The 26,605-nt window shown below is 40.3% G+C and overlaps 1 protein-coding gene across 1 annotated transcript; it reads left to right on the top strand.

Annotated features, from left to right (window-relative positions):
• Positions 1-26,605, top strand: NAA25 (N(alpha)-acetyltransferase 25, NatB auxiliary subunit). Its single transcript, XM_009880307.1, has 23 exons — positions 1-80; positions 1,013-1,151; positions 2,817-2,935; positions 4,816-4,890; positions 5,762-5,869; positions 6,312-6,390; positions 6,942-7,053; positions 8,183-8,272; positions 8,631-8,800; positions 9,577-9,689; positions 12,434-12,641; positions 13,235-13,321; positions 14,416-14,596; positions 15,247-15,346; positions 19,737-19,888; positions 20,183-20,308; positions 20,623-20,866; positions 21,089-21,212; positions 21,572-21,637; positions 22,132-22,229; positions 22,447-22,557; positions 22,994-23,140; positions 25,901-26,605. The coding sequence occupies exons 1-23, from the start codon at positions 21-23 to the stop codon at positions 26,021-26,023; spliced, it is 2,832 nt and encodes a 943-aa protein (XP_009878609.1). The 5' UTR covers positions 1-20; the 3' UTR covers positions 26,024-26,605.

The raw sequence follows: 26,605 nt of genomic DNA, 5'->3' as shown, positions 1-26,605 counted from the left end.
TCGATAATGGCAATAATAAAATGGCAATTCAGCAAGCGGATAAACTGCTCAAAAAACACAAGGATCTTCACTGTGCGAAGGTAAGTGTGACTGCAGTGTACTGACCTCGTTTGGTGAGCGTAGCTCTGAGACTTCCAGTGTTTCACTGTGCCTTTCGAGCAGCGTCCGTGCTCTTCCAGAGACCACAGTGTTTTCTGAACCCTTTGGAACATCTTGAGCTGTTGTGATTCACGCAATATCGTGTTTGCCTGGAAACTTGCACAGGTTCTCTTGGTGAGGTGTAATTGGTTATACCTGAGCTAATTGTGTAGCCCCTGTCAGCACTGCTGCAAGCACCCTTGGCACACGGGCTGTGCCTTAAAAATGCCTCTTTTAGTCCTTTGGTTGAGATACCTATCTGTAGTAGTTGGGAGTAAAACATATATTTGGGTGGTGTAGTCCTTCGTAAAACATAACAAGGTGATTTTGGAGGCATTTGCTCTTCTGCCTCCTGTTCGCTGCCTTCCTTGCTGTGCCCCCATTGAAGGGAAAAGAGTTCTGTTCCTTGCTTTCCTGAACATATGACTACCTTTCTACTTTTCTCTTTTCCCTTTGGGTTTTCCTCTACAGTTCATACCACTTGTGCATTTTGAAAGCTTCCCAAGCTGAAGCACATGTCATTGACCTGAATCTCATTTATTTCGCTTCTCTCTGGCCAGTTATCAAAAGTTAAAAAAAAAGAGAATTGGCAGGACTGGTCAGTTTTCAGTCTGCAGGTGGAGAAAACTGAGTGGCAGCTGATGCTGTAGAATGGCCTGTGTATTTAGTAAGAAATGCAAAGCCACTCTTATTTGCCGCAGCTTGCATTTGATAGTTTTCCTTTACAGCCACGTGGATTAGAAGCGTCATGAAACCCGAAGTTCTATAGAAGTAACGAGGTGGTTGGGCAAAGCTTCTCCCCACCAGGAATGAGGATTTTCACTGGTAACTCTCGACTGTGTTGCTAACAGCTGCCTCTGTGTTGCGTCAATAGGTTCTAAAGGCAATCGGCTTGCAGAGAACTGGCAAGCAAGATGAAGCGTATGCTCTGGCACAAGAAGTAGCAGCACTTGAACCCACAGATGATAATTCCTTGCAAGCACTAACTATTCTCTACCGGGAAATGCATAGACGTAAGCTTTTGCCTTTGCCTCTCTTAAAAATTGTAATTCTTTATGTTCTTCCAGAAGTATACATGACCCACAGTTTTGTGAGACACATGTGAAGTCCGGGGTTCATGTGTAGGCACATTATTAAGAGACTCAGAGAACATAAATGATGGCTGTTATAAATGTCTCTGAGGCTCTAGTGATCACCGTGAACCAAAGCACCTTGTTTAGGCTTCCCTCATTAACATTATTGTGTACACAGTTCCTAAATGAGTGGCATGCTAATAATCATCCATCATGATCACATTTTTTTAATGAAAGCCACTGGAATTTGTCGTCAGTATATGTTGTAGAGATGACAAACCACATGGTCTGTGGTTTGGAGTCTGCTTAATACTGTGAGACCGTAGTTGAGGGGTTCAGGTCTCGAGAAGCTGTGAGAGAAGCAGAAGGGAAATCCTGGCCTCTCAATGTGACCGCATGAGCTTTTTCAGTACAGTTCCTTGCAGCGATAAGGTATTTTACAAATACTCAATTGTTAATGTTTTGAGTCATGGAGTAAAATTTCACGTGCATTTCTGAAAGAAGCCAGACCATATATACTGCTTATCTACAGCTCTAAACAGTTGTTGTTTCTGGCAGCTTCTGGTGGTTCTTGGTGATGGTGGTAGCGGCATTTAATGTTGAATTGCTGGAACAATGGCAATGGGGTGAAACAACTTTTGGAGAAATAGATATCTGGTGTTGATCTGCAATATAGCAGTTGCTTATGCTCTCTCAGTTTATTTCTTTCTATATGTTAGTGTGTATGTATATGTGGAGTTAAAGCATCACTTCTGAAATAATATGAAATTTTTGTGTGTATGTGTGACTTCAGCGTAAACAAACCCCTCAAAATGTGAAAAGCCTCTCTGTGATTCTAAACAACTTGCATAAGCATTATGCTCAGGTTTCTAACGTTTAGGTTTATAACTCGCAAAGGAAATGGTGGGTGTTTGGCACTTCCACTTTTGGTCCTGCAAGCAAATTGTAGTTAGATGTTTTATGTATGTGTGTCAAGGATATGGAAACTATGTGAAAGTAAAATTACATTTAATTTTCTAATATTATACTGAAATATGATTGTATGTGTCAGGAAAAAAAAAATCCGGAAGGGTAAAAATGTCAGAAAGTCTTGCATATTATAATTATTTACTCATGATAGACCTATTTTCTATTAAAAAGTAGAGTGTGAATTACTTTATTCGTTAAGAATACTAAAATAGGCAATTGGGAAATAACAGGATATGACTAAGAAGTAAACCTGCGACAAGAGCAACTGATTTGATTTTAGGCTCATAAATACATAATTCATGTGGAGCAGTCATTCTGCCAGGAGTAGAAATCTTCATTCAGTTTGATGTTCCAAAATAGATAAACTTTCTTAAGAGAAAGACTTAAATGCTTCTGAGCAGTACAGTTGTTGCTGTTAACTCTGTTTTGAGGTTGGTTTGTTTGGTTTTTTTAAGCACTTTCCTCCTTTGGCTACTGTTTTTAGTGCTTGGGGTCTTGGGGGAGAGAGTGCCATTTCTGTGGTTGATGAGTGTAATTAGATTACTGTTCCGAGTATCACTGACGCTATCTTTAGGAGGCTGTGCTTTAAAATTATTCCCAAATTTGTCTTAACTCAAGCATCTGGTTTTGGTTTAGCGGAGCTGGTAACTAAACTTTATGAGGCAGCTGTAAAGAAGGTTCCCAACAGTGAAGAGTATCACTCTCATCTCTTCATGGCCTATGCCAGGGTTGGAGAATACAAGAAGATGCAACAGGTACAATCAACAGTTTGTGTTCTGGTCATTTTAAGGTGTCTTTTTCTGCATATCTTGCTATTTATGCCTTTTCATATTATAGCTAACCTTCCAGAAAGCTAAGCTGGGTTAATACAGAAGTCATACTCTATGTTAGTTTTTACAGAAAGGCTTAAAAGACCACTATTTAGGGGGTGGGTCATCTGAAGACAAATGCTTTCTTTTCCTTACATGGGATAGGACAACGGTGCCTTTTGTGCGCACATCTGGTCTGATAGAATATGTTGGTTATTTGGGGAGGTTTTTATCAATCTGTCGTGAGCAGTACAGTGGTTACGTATGAGGCAGTATATTATAAAGGAATTCTGGAATAGATAGAAAAAGATCTAGCAGGATCATCTGATCTGTGTTTTCAGTCTTGATTTGTTCCTTAGTTTGCTGTTATCTTTGCCCATGCTCTTACTTCTGGAATCTAAGCTATAACTAGGTTTGTATTGGTTGTAATTCAGTAAAGAAAAACTAAAAAGCACTTCATGTAAGTACATCTTACTTCTCTGTTGGCAGAACAGTGTCATGCTGGTTAGTTTTGTTTTCATCCCTTCCAAATTAGGTGCCGGGAGAATGCCTATAAATGGAAGATTTTTTTCAAAGCATGCGCGCTCACTCTTCTGTATAAAAAAGCACAGAGAGCCAAGTAAATGAGTCCTAAACTCCCTCTTGGTCCCATTCTGTTAAGGTGACTTGTATTTTTGTACAAGCTTGGTTTAAATAGCTAAAAGAATATATTAAACAGAAGTGTCATCTTCTGTTGTAGACCAGCGTGTATGCTGTTTGAGTTCAAGATGTAGATAGGGGCAAAGTTATTAACGTACATGAAATTACAAGCCTCATACAACAATCTAAACTTTAGAGACGTGACTGTATGTTAGTTGTACTCCTGTCCACAACAGATAACAATATTTCACATTTATGTGAGCTTTTGTGTGTTTAAGATATCATAAAAACATGTATCTAAGTTATTGGACATTGTCAGAGAGTAGGATGTTCCGAATCAGCCTGTGCATTCAACCTAAGGACTTAGAGATGCAAAGAGTGCGTGGATGCTAACTGGTTGGAGAGTGACAATAAACCTCAGCGTCCTGTGTTCTGGGGTGTTTCAGCTGAAAGTACTGCAAAATGCAGACTGAGACTGCAGTCAGGAAATCGGCACAAAAGTCCCATCTGTGGTACTAGACTGTATTATATGTAACTTCCTAAAATTAATTACAGATTTTTTTATGGGTAAAAGTGTTTGTTATATACAGACACTGGAAATCTGTGAGAGAAATGTGTGAATAATGGTTTCTGTGTTAGGCTAGAGAATCTTGAATACTTTGGCTCTGCTTTGATGCAGCCAAGCTTTGAGCTCGACCTTTGCTTAACCACTGCTTTTCACGTATAGGTGACCTCATGTTTCGGGTATCTGTGTATGTATGAAGTGAGCGGTGAAGGGCAGTTGCTTACATGAAGGAGGCATGTGCTTTGGTGTGCCTTTTAGCACTTACTGTGCGTACTGGTGAAAATCAGCGCTGGAAATATCCCCCTCGCTCCTAAAGAATAAGTCTTCTGCTTCCTCATGTAGTTACCGCTTCTAATTAAAGCTGTCATCTGTTCAGGCAATCATACATGCACATGCTTGTTGCCGTTCCTTGTCAGACCTACACAAAGTACTTGATCTTCGAAACATTTTCACCCTCTGGTTTCTTCTTCAGCGATGTGTGTTAGGATGGAAGGACTCACGGACTGATAAAAGTCCTCTCATCTAGTTGCTAATTTGGTGTTGTCTGCTGCCATCATTGCTGCTTAGCTCCTGTTTTCAGATGCATTTCAGGAATGATAAAGCTTTGTCTTCTATTTTTCAGGCTGGAATGGCACTTTATAAGATTGTACCAAAAAATCCTTACTATTTTTGGTCTGTGATGAGCCTGATTATGCAGGTGTGTACAGTGTTGCAAATTAGCTTGACTGTTGCTGCAGGTATAGTGCAAATATAGAAATGTTCTGAGTGAAAATATTAGAGGTTATTTTAAGTAAAATGTATGTTTGAACTATTTCTGTGTGATACTGGGAGGACTGAGCCCTCCTTAAGCAGCATTATTGATGTGGTTCAAAATGAATGCTGTAGTGTTTTTATAATGCAACTTAACTGGTCTGCCTTAAGAGAATAATTCAACTTGTATAAACACCTTATCTGGACTAGTACACTACTGTCTTTTTAGTTAGAAAACTAATGAATAAATCCTCAAACATCTGCAGCTCCTTAGGCACAACTGTTCCTCTACTGTAACTAGGTTATAAAGGCTCGAGGAGGAAATAAATGAGAGCTCTGGACTTAGCATGTCTTTAAGACTGCAGAAGGTTTGCAGGAATAGACGGCAGATCAGCTGTGCTGCTGTTGGCTGAAATAGCAGATTCAGGCACTTATCAAACAATCTGACAGTGTTGGCCAAGCAGAAAATAAGCACAGAGGCATTAATCACGTTCTCTAAAATACTGTGCCATGGAAAACACAAATGTGTTCTTGCTACATGTTGTTTGCCATGGGTATTGTGTGCGTAGATGTATGAGCCTCTGGACAATGTAATCGGGAGTTGAGCTTTTCCGTATATCGCTAGTTTTATTGCTGCCTTTTAACAGCCGTTGCTCTCTGCACGTGACGGATGGCAGCTCTGAATGCATGGTTTTGGTGGGGGGGATTGAAGCACCTGGTTATTGTTGGTTTTTTTTTTTTCTAATGGGGAAAAAGCAGTGGGTGGGACAAAACAAGAGGTTGATGAGCTGTTACAGTATTTTTTTTCTCTTCCGTAGTCTATTTCAGCACAGGATGAAAACCTCTCAAAGACCATGTTTTTGCCACTAGCTGAGAGAATGGTGGAAAAAATGGTGAAAGAGGATAAGATTGAAGCTGAGGCTGAAGTAAGACTTGCAGACACTTTCAGTTTGATTTGCACATTATTAAGAGAAGGAATGCACTGTTAAAGGAATTTGGTTATTTTAAGAGTTTTCCGAGATAATAATCAGTAGTGTTCTTGAAGTAAATGTGAATGTAGTGGGACAGAAGGAAAACCAAGAGCAGAGGGTTGAGAGGGATTTGAAGAGTGCGGCCAAGGAAATTTTTTGGTTGACTGATGAAGTACTTGGGTTTGCTCCCTGGGAGGCCCCAGGAGAAACTTCAGGACTGAGAATGGAAAAGAGACCTAAATTTTTGAATGCTCCACCCTCTGGAATGCTAAAGATATCATTGCAGTCCTGGCTGTCTCTTATTTCTAATGACAGTAACACAAGCCACTTTATTTCTTGGCATACCTGTATATTGTTTTACTAGCAGATTTCACGGCAGTCTAATCTTTCTTTTAAGGTTGAACTGTACTACATGATTCTGGAACGTTTGGAGAAGTACAAGGAAGCCTTGGATGTCGTGAGAGGAAAGTTAGGAGGTAACTTACTCTGTCAATTAATAACCACAGTTGTGTGGAGGAACAGCAGTTCTCCTTTGCTTCAGACTTGTCCACTGATTTAAAAAAAAAAAAAAAAAGGCTGTAAGAACCCTGACTCTTAGCACCACTTTCAAATACTGATGCAAACTCTGGAAATGCTCTCGTGGAAGCTGGTTTTACCCAGCTGTTTATGGGATTTAAGTGTTATTGAGTGATGAACTTCGCAGCAGTATGCTTAGCAGTAGAAAATTAGATAACATGTTAGTTTGTTGTAGTTGCCATCTTAAAACAACAGCAAAGTTCCTAGCATCCTACATTTTTGTGGGCTTTTTCTGGTGATTAAAATGCACTTGCAGTTTTAAGTAATTGGGTTATGAAGGTTTCCATAGCAAATCTGTTCTTTCTATCCTTCTTCTATCCTTCTATAGGGTCTCTATTCTCTTCTCTTACACTTAGTGTTTTTTGCATCCTGAGCTATAATAAGCTCTGCGCAGGAAGTGGAGAAGGAAATGCATTGATTAAATAAATTTGCCCTTTTGTTTTCAATTTAGAGAAGCTGACAAGTGAGCTCCAAAGCCGCGAGAACAAGTGTATGGCAATGTACAAGAAGCTGTGTAGGTGGCCAGAGTGCAATGCGCTGTCGAGAAGGCTGCTGCTGAAAAAGTGAGTTGATATTTCTGCAGTCCTACTAAAAAAACTGAAGAAAAATTCCAGGCTGGTTGTTAATTGCTTTGTTGAGTGGCTTTTGTAAGTAGTTAAAATAGAAGAACATTAGAGGATCTCAAAGCATTTCCAAACATTTACACTCCAAAGCCTGAGGAAGAGGGAAGCCAAATGGAACATTAAAGGGACATGGCGAAGGTCGCAAGGAGAGTCAGTGTCAGGACTGTAGTTGCTTCTTTTTGAAGGCTGACTTTAGCGACACGTTAATGCCATAAAATTGTCTTTACCTCCTTATTTCTAAAGGCTCTGGTGGTTGTCCAGCTCTAACTTTCATGGTGGGAGAGGAGGAGAACTGCATTTACATTTAATTTTCTGGAACTTCATTTCTCTCACTTGGCCAGACTTCATACTGGGAAATACATGTAATGATTTGAACAGATGCCTCAGGAGAGAGCACACTAGTATGATCGAATCTGTCTCTTGGAACTGTCAAGAGAGATTTGTCATTTGCTTTTTGTATTTAGCTGTGCCCTAATCTTAAGTTAAATACAAGTTTTGAAGATCAGAAGGTTCTGTCTGCATCCACTGTTCTCAGGGACAGCAAAATATTTATTTTCCTGAGAAGTTGTTACTGGTATTTAATATTATTAAATATATTTGTAGTGGGAAAAACTGGAGAAAATTAAGCATCAGCTTTACCAGGTACTTGAACACAACACTGACAACGCGTAAAACTAACATAACGACACTTTCGGCTTTACGTCTTTGTGTTTGGCATCTCCTTTTCTACGCTCTTAAATTGCTCTGAACATGGGTAGGAGAAACTTCTGCATTAGCATTTTGTGGGGATAATCATGAGCTCTGATTGGAATGTAAATGTTAAGAGTAGCTTGCCACAATTCTTTATTGAAATTGTTTCCTTTATGCTTCAAGAAGTAGTTCAGGATGACAGCATTCTTAAGATGTGAGACCTTTTCAAGGAAAAATGATTCTTATTACCATTGTTTTTTCTGTAATATGAATATGTGCTATTCCATAAATTCAGCTGTTGCAAGGACTGCAGTTTTAGAAGTGAGTCACTGTTTTGGCAATTCCCTAAACTTCGTTCTGTGCCTGATTTTTGTTTCAGCTCAGATGATTGGCAGTTTTATATAACATACTTTGATTCGGTATTTCAACTCATTGATGAATCCTGGACACCTCCACCAGAAGAGGAGCAGTAAGTTAACAGTTTTGCCGTGGATTGGTTTTTCCTTTGTGCTACAGCAAATTGTTTGCATTCATATATTCAGTACAGTGCTGCCTGTATCTTTGGGTGACTTCTTGACATTAGACCCCAAGTGATGTGTTCTTCCTACTTTGTTTTGGAGGCTGGCAATAATTTATTTGAAATAGCTGTATAAATAGCGGTCTTTACACTGTAGAAGTCTTCCAGTTCGTATTTTTCATGGTGATTGAGTTACAGAATCCATCATGCCAGATTTCCTTAAGAGTATCCTGGGAGTATGCTGAGCACGTGTTATCAATGCCCTAGCAATGGGAAAAATCAAAGAACCTTTTGTCTCTCAATTGCACAGCTCTTTGGAAGGAGAGGTACACTATTCTATAGAGCAAGCTGTGAAGTTTATAGAAGAGAGGATAACAGAAGAATCTAAGAACTCTCGGCCACTTCGGGGACCATATTTAGCTAAACTGGAGCTGATTAGACGATTGCGATACAGAGGTTGTAATGATGAATATAAACTAGGTAAGAGCCACCAACTGGATGATGTATTAATCTTCTAGAGAGAACGCAAACTTGGAACAAGCTCTTTGCTAAATCGCTGAGTTAAATACAATGTCTGTTATCAAAATATGTCTGCTGTTGTCTGTATGTAAAGCATTTTGAAAGCATTAGAAGATGAGCCTTGAAGAAAGGCAGGCAGTTCCAGACTGCCCCAGGGCTTGTAAAAGCGAGCATGGAAACTTTGAAAAGGACGTATGGGAACTAGGAGCATACAGTCACTGACATTGTAATGAAAAGTGCATTCCTTATGCACTGCTTTTGTAAAAAGTCCTGCTGTTATGCTGTAATCTCTGGGTGGTTCATTTTAAGCTTTTTGGCAGTAGTATCAGGTTTTGCTTTTTAAAAACTTGCATTTAAAAATCACGTTTAGGGAATTGGTGAAGGAGAGAACACGATTAGAGCAACATCTGTGCCACTTACTTTTGTATTTCCATCCAAAAATAAGTTACTGTTAGATAAGCGGAGGCTGTGTATGCATGCCTGTTATGCTGAGCTCTTATCTGCCAAAGTAGCTTGAATGAAGCTCTTGGAGTTTTTTTTTTTTAATGTGTCCTTGGTTACCAAAGACATTGAGCCTCTGTTAAAATCTGCAGTAGTGCAGCTATCCGTTTTCTAAATTGCTGTGTAATCTTGAAGGGAGGAAAAAAAAAAGCATTAACAAAGATATCTGTAAAAATCACTATAAGATTCAAGTTTTAATGGAGCATATTAAGAAGATGAACTGGCCTTTTTCCTAGGTGATCCAGAAGAACTAATGTTCCAATACTTCAAAAAATTTGGGGACAAACCCTGCTGTTTTACTGATCTCAAAGTGTTTGTGGATCTCCTCCCATCCAGCCAATACGCAAAGGTAAGGAAAGATAAAGAAGTGGCAGGAACTGCAGTGCTTATTTGTACTCTGGGCCCTTTATCTTAAAATACCTCTGAATCATATTAAAAGACTGGAAATATCAAATTTTTACCTTCTGTTTGAAATACAGAAAACTCTTCACTGCAGAAAATGTAATGAACATCTGAATATACTGAGCAATTTCCTTCAGAGGATTTTTACTGGAGACTAAAAACTAAGTTTGATCTTGTGGATTCTCAGGCCCAGATGTAGTATTAATTGGGCTTTTTTATTACCATTTCAAGGCGTCAGGGTGCTTTGATACGGTGTTGGTTGAATTCCAGTATCAGAAATTAAAAGCTTATAATGCTGATGAAAATTAGAAGATATGAGCTCATTATCTTATAATGAAAAGCTCCCTAGGAATTGGAGTTCAATTGATAGACTGCCTGATTAGCTCATTTTTAAATGAGTAATCTCTCATCACTTTTGTTTATAGATCAAAGCTTAAAAAATGGAGTAATATGAAAACAGTAAAGAGAAAGACCCCCCTGCTTGTTCATTTGGAGTTCTCATTGCTGTGTACTGTAACTTTGGTTTTACAAAGACATCCTCCTCTTTCTCTTGCCACTCATCACTTGTTTTCCCATTGAAGTTGCATTTTTAATGGGGAAAAATCTGCTCCCTCGTCCGAGGCAGGTAGGGTGTCACATAGATGGTTCGCTTGGGTCTGCTGCAATACTAGAGAGTGGACAACTGATGCTGATCAAGGGGTGACCGAGAGACCTGTGGCAACTTTTCCAGAATCTCTTTCTGAAACAAGCTCTCTTTAACTGAAAAGACTATTTGTGCAGAGTCACGAGCAGCTCGTTGAATGACTTCAGCAGCTGGGAATCCTGTCACTCACCCCATTGTTTCTCTAAGCCATTGTGTAAAAATTATCAGAGCTGGGGAGGGCTAGACAGAGAACCCTGGATCAGCCACAGGCTGTTGATAAAATGTTTGTAAACAGTGTGGATAGTGGTGGTGTTTTCTTAGTTTATTGAAATATTTTTTGACGTATAATGTAAGCTGTTCCCACAGAGTCATTAATGAGAATGGTGGCCCTGGCACGTATGGGTTGCTGCTGATGTTTTATGTTAAAAGGTGTGGTTTTACTCTCCTGCCAAGAGATGTGGTCAGGAGGATATTTAACTCCTAGTTCTGGAAATGGTGATACTATTGCAAGGTCACCCTGAAGTCCTGAAGCACTGAACAGGTTTAATCCTAACTTCCCAGGAAACAAATTCGAAACCTGGACCAGGGGGAATGGTATTTAAAAAAAATAATAGTTTAGACTGCAGGTTTGTTGCTTGTAAGACCATGACTTCAAATAAATTCTCTAAAATTTTCTGATTGGCCTTAAAACTTCTACTGGTCTAGTGAATATATCATATTGTGTCATAGTGATATATTAGAAGGTGTTCCCAGTGCATTGGCAGTCTTCTGGCTGTCGTGTCTCTGAAGCATGCGCCTGCAGCAGATTAACTCGGTCAAGGAGACGTGGAGCTGAGAAGGGTTAGTGGTGCTGAAGTGCTGATGAGTTTTTGAAATCCGAAAGTTTAAATTACTTAAAATATTTATAGATTGTCTTAGATTCATCCCTGTTTCAGAGCAAACGATGCTGAAGGTGGTTTTATCCTAGGTAAAGCAGCAGGGTCACACTAAGGCTATACACAGCTAGGGAGGGGTGTCTCTCTCTTTTTTTTTTTGTTTTTTTTCAGAATTCTGAATAGTGTTACAGTTCAGTAGCTGAGAATGTGGCAATCTTGCTGGGCCACTAGACACATGAAATATTCCAGAAATAAATCGTCACGATATCCATCCTCAGTTCCTAGAGGTGTAAATTGGAGTATGCAGCCTAGTGATTTGGTTGACCTTGCTCAGCTAGGCAAAACCTCAAGCTGAAAAGATTTGTCTACCCAGTCTTCATCAAAGTCTATGGGAAAACTGGAATGTGTGTGCATGGTGCCATGTGTTCTTCTTGTCTAGCTGTCATGCTTTTTTCCTCAGGCGTGCATTTAATGCAGTTCTTGTGTTTCAAGACCAAATGTAGTAAAGCTGTATTCATTGGCTTTAACTCAGTTTTCAGTTTGTAAACACTGATGGATTTTAGGGCAACAATAAAAACCCTATCCAGCCCTTACTGTGTGTTGTGAGAAGTCTGCTGTCTCCTATTAAATTTGTAAACAATGAGAGGCTGCTTTTATTACAACTTAATTCAAAGTAGAAGTCATTAATCAAAGATGGTGACCTCACTGAGTACAGTGCATTACTTGAGAGTTAAGAGAAAATGTATTAGCTAGTAGGAAACCACTGTTTCCTGGAAGTGTGCTGTGAAGCCTTTCAGTAACTAATTATTTTAATTGCTTATGTTATTACTGTGAGTGTTAGCAGGTGCTTGAACTCCCTTGTGTGTCAATGTAGTGGAAACTTGCTGTGATTTATTTATTTTTTCTTCCATCTGTTTGATGAAACTTACTAAGAGCTGTTGAGCACAACCAGAAAATGTGTGCTCACCACCTTTCAAAAAAAAAAAACCCCAAAATCAACAAAAACCAAACAATTGAAGCCACCTCTTTAACCACTGATTTCAGGGTGACGTCAGAGTTGATACTGATATTTCCACCTTGCTTTTTTTGCTTGATTCGAGGGAGGAAACTATGCTTTCTGTTCGTGCCGTCCCAGATGCCCTGCAGAGTTTAACAACAGTGTTTCTCTTCCAGTTCATCAGTCAACTGCTGGAAGTAATCCCTCTGTCGGCAACAGCAGAGAATGAAATCGCACTACCAGCTGATATCAAAGCCCTGCAACAACACTTGTGTGTGGTGCAGCTCTCAAGATTGCTCGGTATCTATCATGCCATGGATAAGAAGGAAAAGCTGACTGTGGTCCAGGAGTTGATGTTAAGATACCGCCATGGATTGGAGTTTGGTGAGAAAAATCTCGAAACTAATGTTTGCAGTTCACTCTCAGCTTTTTGTGAGCAAAAGTTCAAAGCTTTTTCAGGGGAATGGAACAGCACAAACGCCGATGGCACCCATCGTGCCATCAGATAACACTTTGCTTTCTACTTTGTGATTATATCCTTGGGTGTACCCGAATTACCTTTTTCCTTTTAACTTTTTTTTTCTTTTTAGTTGTGTATCTTAAAGATAAATGAGACATTCCTGGCCAGTTCAGATGGTTCATTTGTATGTTTGCAAAATTGCCTGTACCTTTAAGCAAAGCCAGACTTTTTCACTGGTGTACATGGGCAGGAATATTCATTTGTAAATCTTGGAATTGTAGTAGAGCGTTTTCTTCTTCCAGCAGATGTCAGCATATGAAGTGGCCCAAAGTCCACTTGTGTGATGAACAAATGTAACATGTATACAGTTGTTCCTGTTTTTAAGACAACTCTGGATTTTATAAATGAAGCTGTGGTTATCATCTGCCAGATACTGTGTCATTTGATAATGCTGACAACGTGAAATGCAGCTGACAGCACCGTAGTAATACAAGGGTAACTTTTTTTTTCATTTTAGGGAAATCTTGTTTGAAAACTGAATTGCAATTTTCAGATTATTACTGCCTGCTTGCAGTTCACCTGCTGCTCGATTTGTGGCTAGAAGGTATGTTCCTTAAATCGTGTCTTGCTTAATACCACCCCGGATGGTTGTGATAGGAAACTCTGTCCCCCATGTCCAGTGTGCACCTGGCATGGCTTGTTAGGCCCACAGCGTTCTGTTTGGGGTTTTTTTTTGTTTTGGTTTGGTTTTTTTTCTTTCAGTCAATATGAGGCATTTCAGGACTCTCTCTATTCAGTTGGTGTTTGATCAGAATCTCACTGAGCTCTGAGGGGATGTAATTTTTCTGATTAATTCCTGTAAGTTCTGGCAGAGCATTGCTGATAATTCTTGCAGCTCAATGCTGGCTGTCTTCAGAAGCTTGTTCCGAGTTTCCCATGTACATAATGTTTTCTCTCTTTGCACAAGTTCTGCTGACAATTCCCTTCTGATATCAGAGGTGTTTTGAGAGTATTTCTTTCCCTCTCTGACATGCTTTGTCTTTTGGATCCTCTGCTTCTAGACCTTCTGCTGAGACCTGTTGCCCTGTCTTGAGTATTCCTGTACTCCACAGCTGCTCTGCTTGTTAGTCTCCTAATCCCACAGTCTGTCTGCCGTGGTGGCTGTCCTTGGGCACTGTTTATATTCCTGCCCTTCAGTGTAGCTGTCAGTTACGCCTTTGTATTTCCCAAGGAAGATTTAGTCTTTAACCTGAGTAAATCCATCATCATGTTCCTGGCAGGTCACTGGTGGAACATCAGTCCTTGAATTCCTTGTTCTGTGCTGCTCTCTTGCATAATGCTTGGGAGTGCTCTGTATGTATAAGCTAGAAATCCTGCACGGTCCAGAACTCATCAGGGAAGGTCTCTTCTGCAGTGGGCCTGTGTGTGAGTGCTCTGCTCTATGCAAATGTGAGCTAGATATATTCCCTGTGAGGAATTATTCCTCCACCTCTCCCTCGGAGAGCAGCTGTGATGCTGGGGTGGGTGTTATCTTCTAAGGGCAGCAGTGTGGCTGATGAATGCCATCCACTGCATGGGACCATTTTGAGACGTGTGTCACCTGAAGAAGGAAGCTTCAATGCCAAAGTGAACTGTGCTGTCGGCGTTCGGTGCCTCTCTCTGATCACGCCTGTCTGGGTGTTTTGTCTTTGTCACCAGGTGAAGAGACGGCAGTGTGGCAGTGCTTAACTCTCTTAGAAGAAGGGTTATCTCATAGTCCTTCTAACGCTCAGTTTAAATTGCTGCTCATTCGAATCTACTGCAGGCTTGGTGCGTTTGAACCTGTTGCAGAGCTTTATTCCAGCCTCGATGCAAAACACATACAGCACGACACCATCGGGTGGGTAGTATATACTGAGAATAATTGGTGATGGTGACCCTCCAGTAACCAGTCCTGAGGTCTTCAGTTTCCTTTGCTACTGAAAGTTAACAGAGTGTCAGATTTTCATACAGTGTTGTGTAAAAGTGTTTCGGCATTATATGAGACACATCTACTGAAGTATGCTCCTCTTCTCATGGAGTATCTTTTCTGTGTGACTTCTGATCAGTTTTGGATTTTTGGAGTATTAACTAAAGGGGAATCTGAAAGAAATTTGTGAAATGTATATCTTGATGCCAGTCATAGCTTGGTGTTCTGGCTTGTGTCATCGCTCAGCAAAGTTTGGGAGCACTAGTTAAGCATACCAAATGGCCGTGCCTTGGTTAGTGCGTTTGTGGGTATCTAATTAAGTAAAACTCTTGCATACATAGCAAGAAAGGTGGAGGAACTCCAAGCCCCCACATACTGTTTTTTAAAAAGTTACTAATTCCCTTCATTTACTGTTAAAAGCTTAGATTTAAATATGTATGTTGTGATTGCCGTCTGTTAAATCTCTAGACTTTTCATTAAAGCTGGACTGTGCGGCAGTTTGCTGTTCAGAGCAGTGTTTGAAATTCAGGTTTCCGCAGGGCTGTGTGCTGATATTTGACTTGTGCTGTGTTGTGTTGCAGCTACCTTCTGACGCGCTATGCAGAGTCACTGGGCCATTACACTGCTGCATCCCAATCCTGCAATTTTGCACTCAGGTTTTTCCACTCCAACCAGAAAGATGTAAGTTGAAAGAAACCTCTGTGTCATGTAACAGAGCAGTTATGTTGAGGTGTCTTACAGAAGTCTGTGCCCTATGTAAGAGCTTACAGAAATGTAGTGGTTGATAACAAAGAGGAATAATATGTGCAACGTTGTGTTTATAGTAAAGGTTGCATCGACCTGTGTTTCTCATTACAAGAATTGGTAACTTGTTGTTACATGGCGTTTTGCTTTAGCTTTCTATTTATAAAAGCCAGTTTGAATACTCCTCAAAACAGGTATGATTACTTTTATATGAATGGATTGTAATTTTATGCAAGAATTTAAATGAAATGTCACATGGCAAATAAGTCCTGGTGTCATATAATTTCTAGCATTGTGGAAAGTCAAATGGATGGTGGATCGAGATGGTTCATACTAATGAATCCTTTATGACAGTCACTGAAGCAGCATGTTTTGGTGATGGCTGTCCTCGGCACACAGGGATGGTGGGGAATGCACATTGCTTTAAAAGGTAGGGAAGTGCAGGGAACGAGGTGGGAGGATTTTGGAGGGGAAAAGCTGACTTTTAAAGTCTCAGCTTCACTGAAGGCACAGCAAAGCCCATGCCTAACTGCATTATTTTGAAGTGATAGGATCAAATTGCAAATTGTGCTAATGGGAACCACAAGCTTTATTTGGTTCACCCCAAAAACCAGAGTGAATGAAAAGAAAGTTGTCTTGAATGAGAACTTTGGGACTGGAATGGAGGGAAGAGTAGTTGAAGTCCTTCAAAGAGATCAGGTGCTTCCTGAATTGCACGCCATGCCTGAGGCATCTGGCATGCTTGTAGCTTGCTGGTTAGTAAGTGTACTTGTCAATAATCTTACTTGGAAAGTACACTCTGATGTACATTCTGATACATTCGTAGGGAAAATAATCAATTCTGTTTCAGAATTCCTGTGTAATGCATGAAAAATGGGTTAGGTAGGAGAACGGTGGAACAACAAATTCTTGAAGTCTTGGTGGAAATATATTGGGGAGATAGGAACAGAAATAGTCCAGAATTGTGGTAGGGAAGTCTATGCATGTCAGTCCACCTCCCTAAAACTTGCAAGGCAGTCCCATTCCGAGTAGTGGAATATATCCTGTATATTTATATTTTACAGTTTGATCACTGTTGAGAGGTAGGTCAAGAAAATTATTTTTACTTTACTTTGTAAGAAACAAAGGTGCGATCCAGTTGTAACTCTTCCAGTCATCCACTGGTCAAGTTAGCTCCAAAGGCTCTGAAGTCATACAATTTGCTTTCCCACCATCCCAGAAATAGATAAAACCACAAGATTTGTCTGTACTGAATAGTAAAGATGTTCACACAGTAATCCCTCAGAAGGGATTTCTGTTGCTCTGTTGGCAGCCCAGGTTATTCCTGTGTATGCCAGTTGCCATTCACCTGTGCCTGGAAGGTAGATGCTGAGTTACTGTGTCCTGTGTCTGACACAGAAATTTCACTGGAGGGAGAGGGATGCACAGAGGAGCACGTAGATTGTACGGTGGGAGCTTGCTCTCATCTGCTTCCCTCATTTGCTCAGATTTTTTGGGTTCCTGGGTGCAATGTTTTGTGCTGCAGTGAAGCCCTGGATCCAGACAGCTTTCTCCTACGTGTCTGTTGTTGGTAGTGTTAGCTTTTTTCTTCCTTTTTTTTTTTTTTTTTTTGATGAGGAGTAACTTGTTCAGTCTTGTTTAAAAGTCACTCCGTGGATGTTAATGAAAAGCGTACCCGGAAGCAACTGTCTGAATACAATGCATGACTGCTGAGTGCGAGGTGAAAAAAGTAAACCAAAAAAATACTGGATATCCTTTGTCTGCTTGGGAACACTGCATTGTAAAGCGTCGAGAAATCATCTTTCCCTGGAAAACGATCTGAAGTAACTTGAGGTGTGGTTGCCTTGGAAGAAGGTTATTCTCTTTGACATGAATGATAAAGATGCTTGCAGCAGAGAGGAGCTGACTGGCTCCAGTAGCTCAACATCTGTACACAGACAAAGACAGCCACGTTCCAAGTGCTGTTTCCAGGAAAATGCTACTCAACTCATGTTCCAGAAATCCTGAAAAGGCGGTGCCTGAATGGTTCAACCTGCCTCACTACCACGCCTTAAAAGGTTGAAATTGCAAGAGGGGCAAAAGGATGCAATCAGCATTATACAATTCTTCATGCTACAAGATAAGGATATGACTCTGGAACCCACTTGAATCATGTCTCACATTGGAGACAGAGTATTGCGACCAAAGGACCGTGAGCTAGTCAAATCTCTCGTGTGTTCTGGACACTTCCAGTGGTTATCACCTTAAGATCCTTTTAGTTGGGAAATGCATCAAAAGCTGTACTAATCTGCAAATAGCAAGTGTCCTTTAAACTGTCTGTAAGGTGCAAATTGCAGGAGGTGAAGGCTCAGTTCAGGGTACTGTTCACTTAGGATGATGACATGACAAGAGTGGAGATGAAAAAAGGGGTTCCTTACCCTAAGACATGTCCCAGGTATCACAAGGTCAGAATCTGCTACCAGTTTCTGTGCTGCTGCGGTTCTGCTGGGGTTGCCCCTTCATACTCAGGATCCTGATATCAGCTTCCCATTCGAGTCCCATAACAGCCTCCGACTGCCATGTTAAAGGAGGACTATCCTTTAAGTTACCTTTTTACATGATTTCAGATACTGCCTGCTCCTCTCCAGGTTCATGTTTAAGATAGCTGGGATGTCTGCTACAGCATAGAGAGTGCGTCCTGCGGCACGCTGTGCGTGGGACTCTGCCTAGAACAGGAAGTGTGGGATATAAACGAAGTGATCTGGCATAAAAATAGTAGCTACTGATTCAAACTGATTGCTTTGGATAAATATGTTTTTCATTCTGACTTGCTGAACTTAACAGCCTGAAGTGAATCCTGTTTAAGAGTGGGTCCCATGAGTAACAGCCATCTAGGATGCTGTGCAGTCCTGACATAATATTTCTGCTCTGGGAGAGGATGCCAAGGACAGGGAGGAGAATAGAAGGCAGTATTGCTATATTTGGCCACAACTAAAAAGGCAACTTTATCCTTATCAAGATAGTCCTCCTTTAAATATGCAGAATCACAAGTAATCTCTCTAATTTTCTTGTGTCCGTCCGTCTTTAATTTCTCCAGATACTGCAGGCAAACAGAACACCAACGTATCCTATGGGGATTTAAAAACCACGTCGATGCAGTTGAATTAGCGCCCATAGCGCAATCCCGCAGCCTGACAATGAACTCTGCAAGGCTGTTTATCAGAGGGTATGTTGCTGAATATTTGGCATATTTTTTTCCTACAGTGCAAATAACCAAATTTCTTAGGGAAAAAAAGACAGAGCTACCTACGCAACATTTCTTATTTTAAAGGGGGAAAAAAAAAGGTGGCTTTCATCTGTTCTGACTAGCCTCTAGTCTCTTAGAGCCTTCCAGACAGGTTGAGTCTTTTAGTACCATATAAAGTTCAGTTAACCAGGGGCCTTTTTGGTGCCTCTCATCTTCAGTGTATTTCATAGTCTTGTTCAGAAGAAAACACTTGGATTTGCCAGAATTTCTCACTTGTGGAGTAATTCTGATGCAAAAAATACAGCCATCTGTCTTGACTGGGAGCATAAATTGTTCACTCTATCTCTACCGTTAAAAAATTTTCATTAAAATATAGTGCTTGTTTAGGGCTCCTTCATCATATAAATCTCCTTCTGGAGATTACGTGGATTGATGTGAAATATTAGTTGCGTGCCTTGTATTGCTGCATTTCTTCAGAGAGGAAGCAAGCTATCCCATGGACCCTGACAGTTTCCTTTGGTGTTTAGATTGTATTGTAATGTATATACACTGCGTGATATTATCTTGTGATGCTGTATTCAAAAATCTAATAAAAAAAGAAATAAAAAAATGTGTGAGTAATTTTTTTAATCTATGTTGCGGTAATATGTGATGCATATCCAAGTCAGTTCCAGAAAATCTGGGAGATACTTTATTTTGCCTGAAATTACTTCTCACAATGAAACAATTCTTTGAATAAGGAATCTCTCTCAAAAAAAAAAAAAAAGCCTTCCAAAATCATCTCTCCTCTCCATTAAGTATTTTTGAGTCTCAGTGGTGACAGCAACGTGATGTTTCTTAGTGTTGGTTTGGTTATCAAATCACACTGTCCGGTGGAGCATCTCGCCATTCTCAAATTAAAGTAGGAAAGCGGCTAGGGTGACTTGGACAAGCAGAAGTGCAAGCTTCTCCCAGGGATTGAGTGTCTGCCAGAGTCTGTACCTCTGGCTTAATGAAAACCACAGAAATGCAGTTTCTTAACAGTGAGTGACCTTGTTAAACTCTGATTGTTCTGAATTTATGGAAGTAACTAATACAGAGGTGGTGTGTGTTTTCTTCCAGACCTCAGAATATATCATTCAAGCCTACAAGTACGGTGCATTTGAGAAGATCCCAGAATTCATTGCATTTAGAAATAGGCTGAACTCTTCCCTTCACTTTGCGCAAGTTCGCACGGAACGGATGTTGTTAGACCTCTTACTTGAAGCAAATATGTAAGTACAGCAGCGATAAATGCAGCATCTCACATGTGAAAAAATTGGAGATTTGTGCCTAGTCAGAACACGGGCCAAGTGAGACCTTCCTGAGTTGCGCTTGCAGCTCTGACAAAAACCTGTGAGCTGCTTCTCATTTGCTCTCCCCTTCAGCATCCTCGTCAGTACGATGTATGCGTAACATTCCCGATGTCAGAAGACTTGAACAGTGGAGAGAATGTGGTTTGTTACTGAGCTGTTTTCTGTTTCCAATTATCAAATGTTTGATTTAATGTTGCTTATTCTTACGTACAGATCAACCAGTTTAGAAGAAAGTATAAAGTCCATGAGTCTGAGCCCAGAGGAGGATGACATTCCGTGGAAAGATTTGCGTGACAACAGAGACCTGACAGTCTTGTTTAACTGGGATCCAAAAGACAGGCGAGTAGAAATATCCTCAACTGTATAGTCACACCTTTTCCTTACAGCACACATGGCGAAGAAAATCCTTTCAGGGAAATTGCCATATTTAAATGTTCTCTAGGCTGGCTATCTGCAAACTTAACAAGCATCATTCATCACTTCTAGCAGTGCTGCCTTTTTACAAATTAATATGGTTTTCTGAATTTCTTCTGACCACTCCTTCCTCTTCATACAGTATTCAGTAACTTTGAGTAGGCTTTTGTACCTGAGTGAAGCTTGCTACTTTGCAAAATTGAAGCATTTGCCTGAAAACATTTGGTGCCTTTCTCTAGGGACATTTCTGAAGAACATAGGAAACTCTCACTGGAGGAAGAAACCATGTGGTTGCGAATCCGGTCTTTAACTTTAAGGCTAGTAAGCGGACTCCCAACTCTTAGTCACACTATTCAACCAAAGAACTCTGAAAAGACTGCAGAGAACGGCGTCTCGTCCAAGATCGATACAATTCGATCCCTGCTTCAGCAGCTGGAAGCGGCAGTGGATTCAGGGAAGAAGTTTCTAGAACAAAAAATTCAGGTACCCATTAAGGAAAAAGCTGTCCCCAAATATTAAATGAACGTGAATGCAAGCAGAGAAACTGAATGCATCTTGTAACGTCCAGCAGGCTGCAGAATGCACTTAACTGATCCTGAGTTTGTAGTGTATGAATCTGACTGAGAGATGTGCCAGAGACAAACACTGTGTTCTGGATAAGGAAAAGCTGCAACACCTTTATCTTTTTCTTTGCTTCTTGCCTAGTATCCTGTCCTTGGCCCTCCTCCTACCCGAATGGCTGGCTTCTTCAGTAATGGCAGCTGTCAATGCCAGACTAGCTTGTTTTATCTTGTTAGTGATATTTATGAACTAGATACCAATGGCTTAGGTAAGTGTTTGAGGGGCAGGGGTTTAACCAGATTGTCATGGTGTGTGGTGGGAGGGAGTGAGATGTGTCTCCATTTAGTTTGAAAACTACTAGACATTGGATGATGTGGACCCAAACTGTTACTTGTGCGTTAATTTTTTGAACGACACTAAGTTATCTGGGAGGCAACACCTTAATTTAATATTTTGTGCGAGTCTTCATTTTCGTATGATATATGTTGATGTCATACTGGATCCTCTGTAAAAGCAATTGCATTTGCTTTTGCCTGATAACACTAAATTACATTTAAGTGCCTCTTGGGTTTCTGGAAGCAGAAAACACACAAACTTGGAGTTTATAACTACTTTTTTTTCTTTCAGAAGATTCAGCAGAAATCCAGGAAAGGATAGGGAATAGTTTCAAGTCTTTAGTAGAACGACTAACAGGTAAATGGTAACTCCAGAATCAACACTGGTAGCTCAGGTAGCGCTTCATGGTGCTCTGAGGATGTGCTGCTGAGACTGCTGCAGTTACAGGGAAGCGTGTTAATGCATCTGCAGACCCCTTTAAAAGATACTTGAGAACAAGGCTGAGATTCCCCTTGGCTTGTCTGATTGTGACTCTGTTGCATGCCACAGAATGTCGTTATCTCCTATCATTTCACTGCCTTGCAGCCTAGTCTTAGCTACTGTTGTCCCCCTGGTACTTGGTCCAGGTGTGCTGATAGATTGAGTGGAGGTACTGTTTGTAATGAAAGACGATTCAGGGGAAACTTCAGAGCTGAACCTTCTTGAGAGGCTTTGGCCAAACTTATCATCAGCTGCTTAGCAGTCAGTCCTCTGACAGCTTTGCACCCTGCACTGAGATACATACTATGCAGAAAATACACGTTGAAGTCAATCTACATGTCCTGAATAAGACTTCTCTCTTTTCTTTTCAGACTTGTTCAATAAATGTAAAGGTGATTTGATTGAAGTCAGAGATGGCACCTTGAAAACTCATCCAAACCTGTTAGAAAACCTAGTCTTCTTTGTTGAGGTATTTTTTTTCTTTGGAAACTAGACATTTTTGAGCACTTTAGGGTGGAAATGTTGGAACTAAAACACAGTGAAAGTTCTTTGATCTCAATCACTTGTGAAAGCAGAGTTTTTGTTGCGTGCTAACAATTCTGAGTTTTAATCAGTAGGAACACTAAAATAAGTCTAGAAGCCACCTGTAAATGCAACTTGTAATGTACTTGTACCTTTTTTTCCAGACGATCTCCATTGCCCTGTGGGTATCAAGTTACTGTGACAGCGTCCTCCGACCTTTTAAATCCAACCTGCAAAAAAAGAAGAAGAAAAAAAAGGAAAGCAGTGTAGCTATGGTAGACAATATTCCTTTTCTTTTTCTCCCCTACCCCCAATCTAACAGCATAGTTACACTGTAAGGAAAATCGGAATAGATGACATGTTAATAAACTGTTTTTCATAAATTTTGCCTTATAGAGGGTGATGTAGGTTAGAGATTACTCGGTACTAATTTTTAACACTCCTTTTCTATTTAAAATCAAATGGTGACATGTCGTGTCTCTGACATCGAGTGACAGGTTCTTAATAGGAAGCAGAGTTTAGAGTGTCACAGGCCTTTCTGCCTTGAATGCACTACAGTAAACTAATTAACAGGTAGTATTTATCTGGGTAGGTAGATTACAGTTTAGCATTGGGGGGAGGAATAGAATGATGGACGTTACAAAGAGTTGTCATAAAATAGTCATTTCAGTAGGCATTAATGTGTGTTGATAAATGTATTTGTTTTTATAGCCACCTGTATTTACGCATTTTCTGGATTACGTTACTGAACTACAGACGTTAACTTCCAATGTAATAGATCACATCAAAGGGCTTGAAATAATTCTGACTGCACTAAAACTTGAAGAGATGTCCTTCAAGGACACTCTGCTTTTACAGGTAAGAACTTGCATCTTTATGTGTGCGCTCTATACATTTGTGTGTGACAAATAACAACCTGTATGTGCTATACGATAGTTTTGTTGAAAGCTTCTTTTCCCCAAAATCTATTACTGGAAGGAAAAAAAAAAAAAGCAAACAAAAAACCCTACCTGTTATGATTGACTTAATGGCTCTTAACCAGAGGTTAGGGACCAGACTGCTTATTTTTAGAGTGGTGAGTTAGGTGGGTTTTTTTTTATAGTGACAGTGACTTTGCCTCATCAGCTCAGCTCTACCTCTCTACACAAAATAATCTCAAAATATGAGATTCAAACGTGGGAATTTGAAAATATTTCCATTTTGTGTGGTATGTTAGTGAAGAAAAACTTACGGTTTTAACATTAGTTTTTTGTCCACGATAGGACTTGCTCTCTAATCTGTGTTTTAGCATGCCATAATGGATGCAAAACACTTATTCTAGGAAACGTTTCAGATTCACCTGCTGCTGATTAGTCACTTCCCTGGAAACAATTACTTGATCTTTAAAGAAAAACAAGTGACACCCCCCCCACCCCAGCTATATAGGGAAAACCAAAGGCAGGACTAATAGATGCCACACATGCCGAACCTCATGTCAAATTTAGACATGTGAAGCACAGGCCTAATGCGGAACCTTGGCTTTTTAAAGCCATGGCAATCAGATGAGTTAAACTTTGTGACAGACTTGTTAATGTTACTGTTGTAAAGAATCTTCTAACAGTTCAGTACTTACTATGAATGTATTTATTTAAAACAGTGGTTGAGACCTTGAAAATAGCATCGGGGTGCGGCTGAAAAGCCTAGAGGCGACCGAAAGCTTAGAATTGGAATTTCCTTTGTGGTGCTCATGAAACACAGGTGGAGATAAAATGTGTAACGTAGCAAAGCGGTGGAAATAGGCATCATCTTTTCATACACGGGGGAGAGGGGCTAGGGGAGTTGTGTCGTGCTCCTTGTCAAAGAAGGATTGCAGATTCCAGGAGAAAGGTTTGAGAGGAGAGTTGTCTCTTCACCAGTATTAGTCTGGGGGGTGGGAGAGGCTGATTTGAGAAAGCACAGGCAGAAGTTGTGTTACCCAGCACCCCTCTGAATTCAATTAGGAGTCAGCACTTAAGACAAAACCAGATCTCTGATATGTTTATCTAAAAAGGGAAATTTGGCCTACAGAGCATTGGCATTCATGTTTGTCTAGATGGGAGATCTGAAGGCTTTTATATTGGAGAGGATGTAAAAGCTGCACCCATGTATTTCACAACTGCACTTCCGTCCACCTAAGCCGCTGTTAGCCAGCTTGTAGTTTTTCAATTAGATTATCTTATTTCATAGCATGTCACTTAAAATTTCCTTTTTCTTGTTGTTGTATGAGGCTGATGTAGGAGTATCTCAAATATATGTGAATATACATAAAAAAAGAAACTGCAAAAACTGATAGAAAGCAAGGAAATCCCTTAGACTGTATTTAATGCAAATGTGAATAAAACCAAAAAAGTACATTTTCTTAGTATTATCAAAGAATCTTCACTTTAAAGGGATGAGACATTTTCAGGTAACTGATGATCATTGTAATTTTTTTGGTTCCTCACTGAGTCAGCAAATCCCTCCATCTTCCCTTTGATGCAAGGCACCCAATTAATACACAAGGCAGATCTGCAAAACCCAACTGTTAGATTCACATGGATTTGAGCAGAAGCATCTGTGGGAGTCTGCAGCTTTTCCTGTGTTTGTTCATAATGTTTGCTATTCTGTTCGTTGTTTGGTATTGTCCCAGTAAATCCTGATAAACGCAGTCTGTATAGTTCTAGGCAGACCTGGAGCTATGTTTGCAGCTCTGTGTGTTTAGAGCTAAAAGGTGCTTTTGAAAAAGTCCCCATGTTCAAGTTTTCATGAAAATTCTGGTGCGAATGGAGCGATACTGGCAATGTGTCAGCTGAACCTTGCCACTGACGTGAGATTTTTCCCACATCGGATTGGTTTACCTGGGCTGTGCCTCGCAGGCTTTTCTGCTGTTATCTGTACGAGTGCCTGCAAAAGGCATCCGGATAGCAAGTCACCTCTTGACAGAACTGTGGTTATGGCTGCTGCTTTGAGTAGCAGGATTTGCTCTTTCTGCATACAGAAATACAGCATTGTTCACAAAAGGTCAGCGCTAACCTCACTCTGCCTGCAGGAGCAGTGCCAGCAATGTTGCATGATGGTGGTCCTCCTATAAAAGCTTTTTAGCATGGGGATTTTAGAAAACCGCATGTTAAAGGGAATCTAATCCCTTTGGGAAAGCTAGGTACCAGCGTTGCTGAATTAGTGACATCTGAACCTGTCCCACGCACTGCAGCTCACTGTGCTTTGGAATTTGGTGGAAGAGTCTCTTAGCTGGTCAGCATTCACTTGCTGTTTGACTTCACTCTTCTGTATAAGACATTCTCTGCTTTAATAAATGCTGACTAAAATAAAGTGCTACACGCACTCTCAATTTCAACCACAAATATTTTGCACAAGGATGTTTCTGGAAGTTATGAAGAAATGTTAACGTGTTACCAGCCCTGTCTGGGCAATACCAGTATCTGCAGGAATTATTGGTGCTGAGCAGGTGCAGCTTATTCTGTGCTGATGCCATTCCCTTTGTAAACTTACATACAGTGTGCTCCTCATGAATTTCTTATCAGTGTTTGAGATGGTGGGGGAAGTTTAGAGGATATAACACAGTTACTGTGGAGTGAATGATTTCTCTTTTGCATTTTGCAGGAAGAAAAAAAGTTTACAAAGACTGTGCAAGGGAAGGTCCAGAGCAGTTACCATCACTCAATTCAGGAAATTGGAGAGTTGCTGAAAAAGAGACTCGATACCATTAAAAAACTAAAGATTTGAGAAATGCATCCTTGACAGACTCCACAGGGGAGTGACACCAGAGTCCCAGACAGAAGCAACATCCAATATACCATCACTTTAATCCAGAACTTCCTCAAAATGCATGAAGGACTTAAAATCATAAAACAATTTTTTTAGGTATTACAGATGTATTGAGCTGATTTAAATTATTGTACATAAATGAGAAGCAGGGACCCTTATTTGGGTTTGACCACTTTTTATACATGTTCATAAGCATATTGCAACAGGAGAAAATTAACTTTCTTCCCTTTTGATCTCTAGAAACAACTGGAGATGGTCTTTAGAAGCAGCAATAGAAATCCAGTGTAAAGCATATATCTCAAAAAAGTTGTATTTTCATCACCATACAGTGTTTATAATTTTTGTATGGTCCTTGCCTTAGAGATGCAGAAAATGTAGATGCCCGCATTCAGCCGCGTCCTATGAAATCGGCCTGTTTTGGAGCTGCGTATTTTGTCGGCAAGCCACCTGGTCCTACGGAATTAATACAGTGTGGTGGTCCAGCAGAGAGAGGTGAGGCCGCGCTGGAGGAACACCCTCTGCATGCAGCCTTCCAGCAGA

The sequence above is a fragment of the Charadrius vociferus genome, unplaced genomic scaffold (assembly GCF_000708025.1).
Source record: "Charadrius vociferus isolate BGI_N301 unplaced genomic scaffold, ASM70802v2 scaffold332, whole genome shotgun sequence".
Lineage (NCBI taxonomy): Eukaryota > Metazoa > Chordata > Aves > Charadriiformes > Charadriidae > Charadrius > Charadrius vociferus.
Note: the sequence above shows the minus strand (reverse complement) of the source record. Positions and strands in the feature narration are given on the sequence as shown.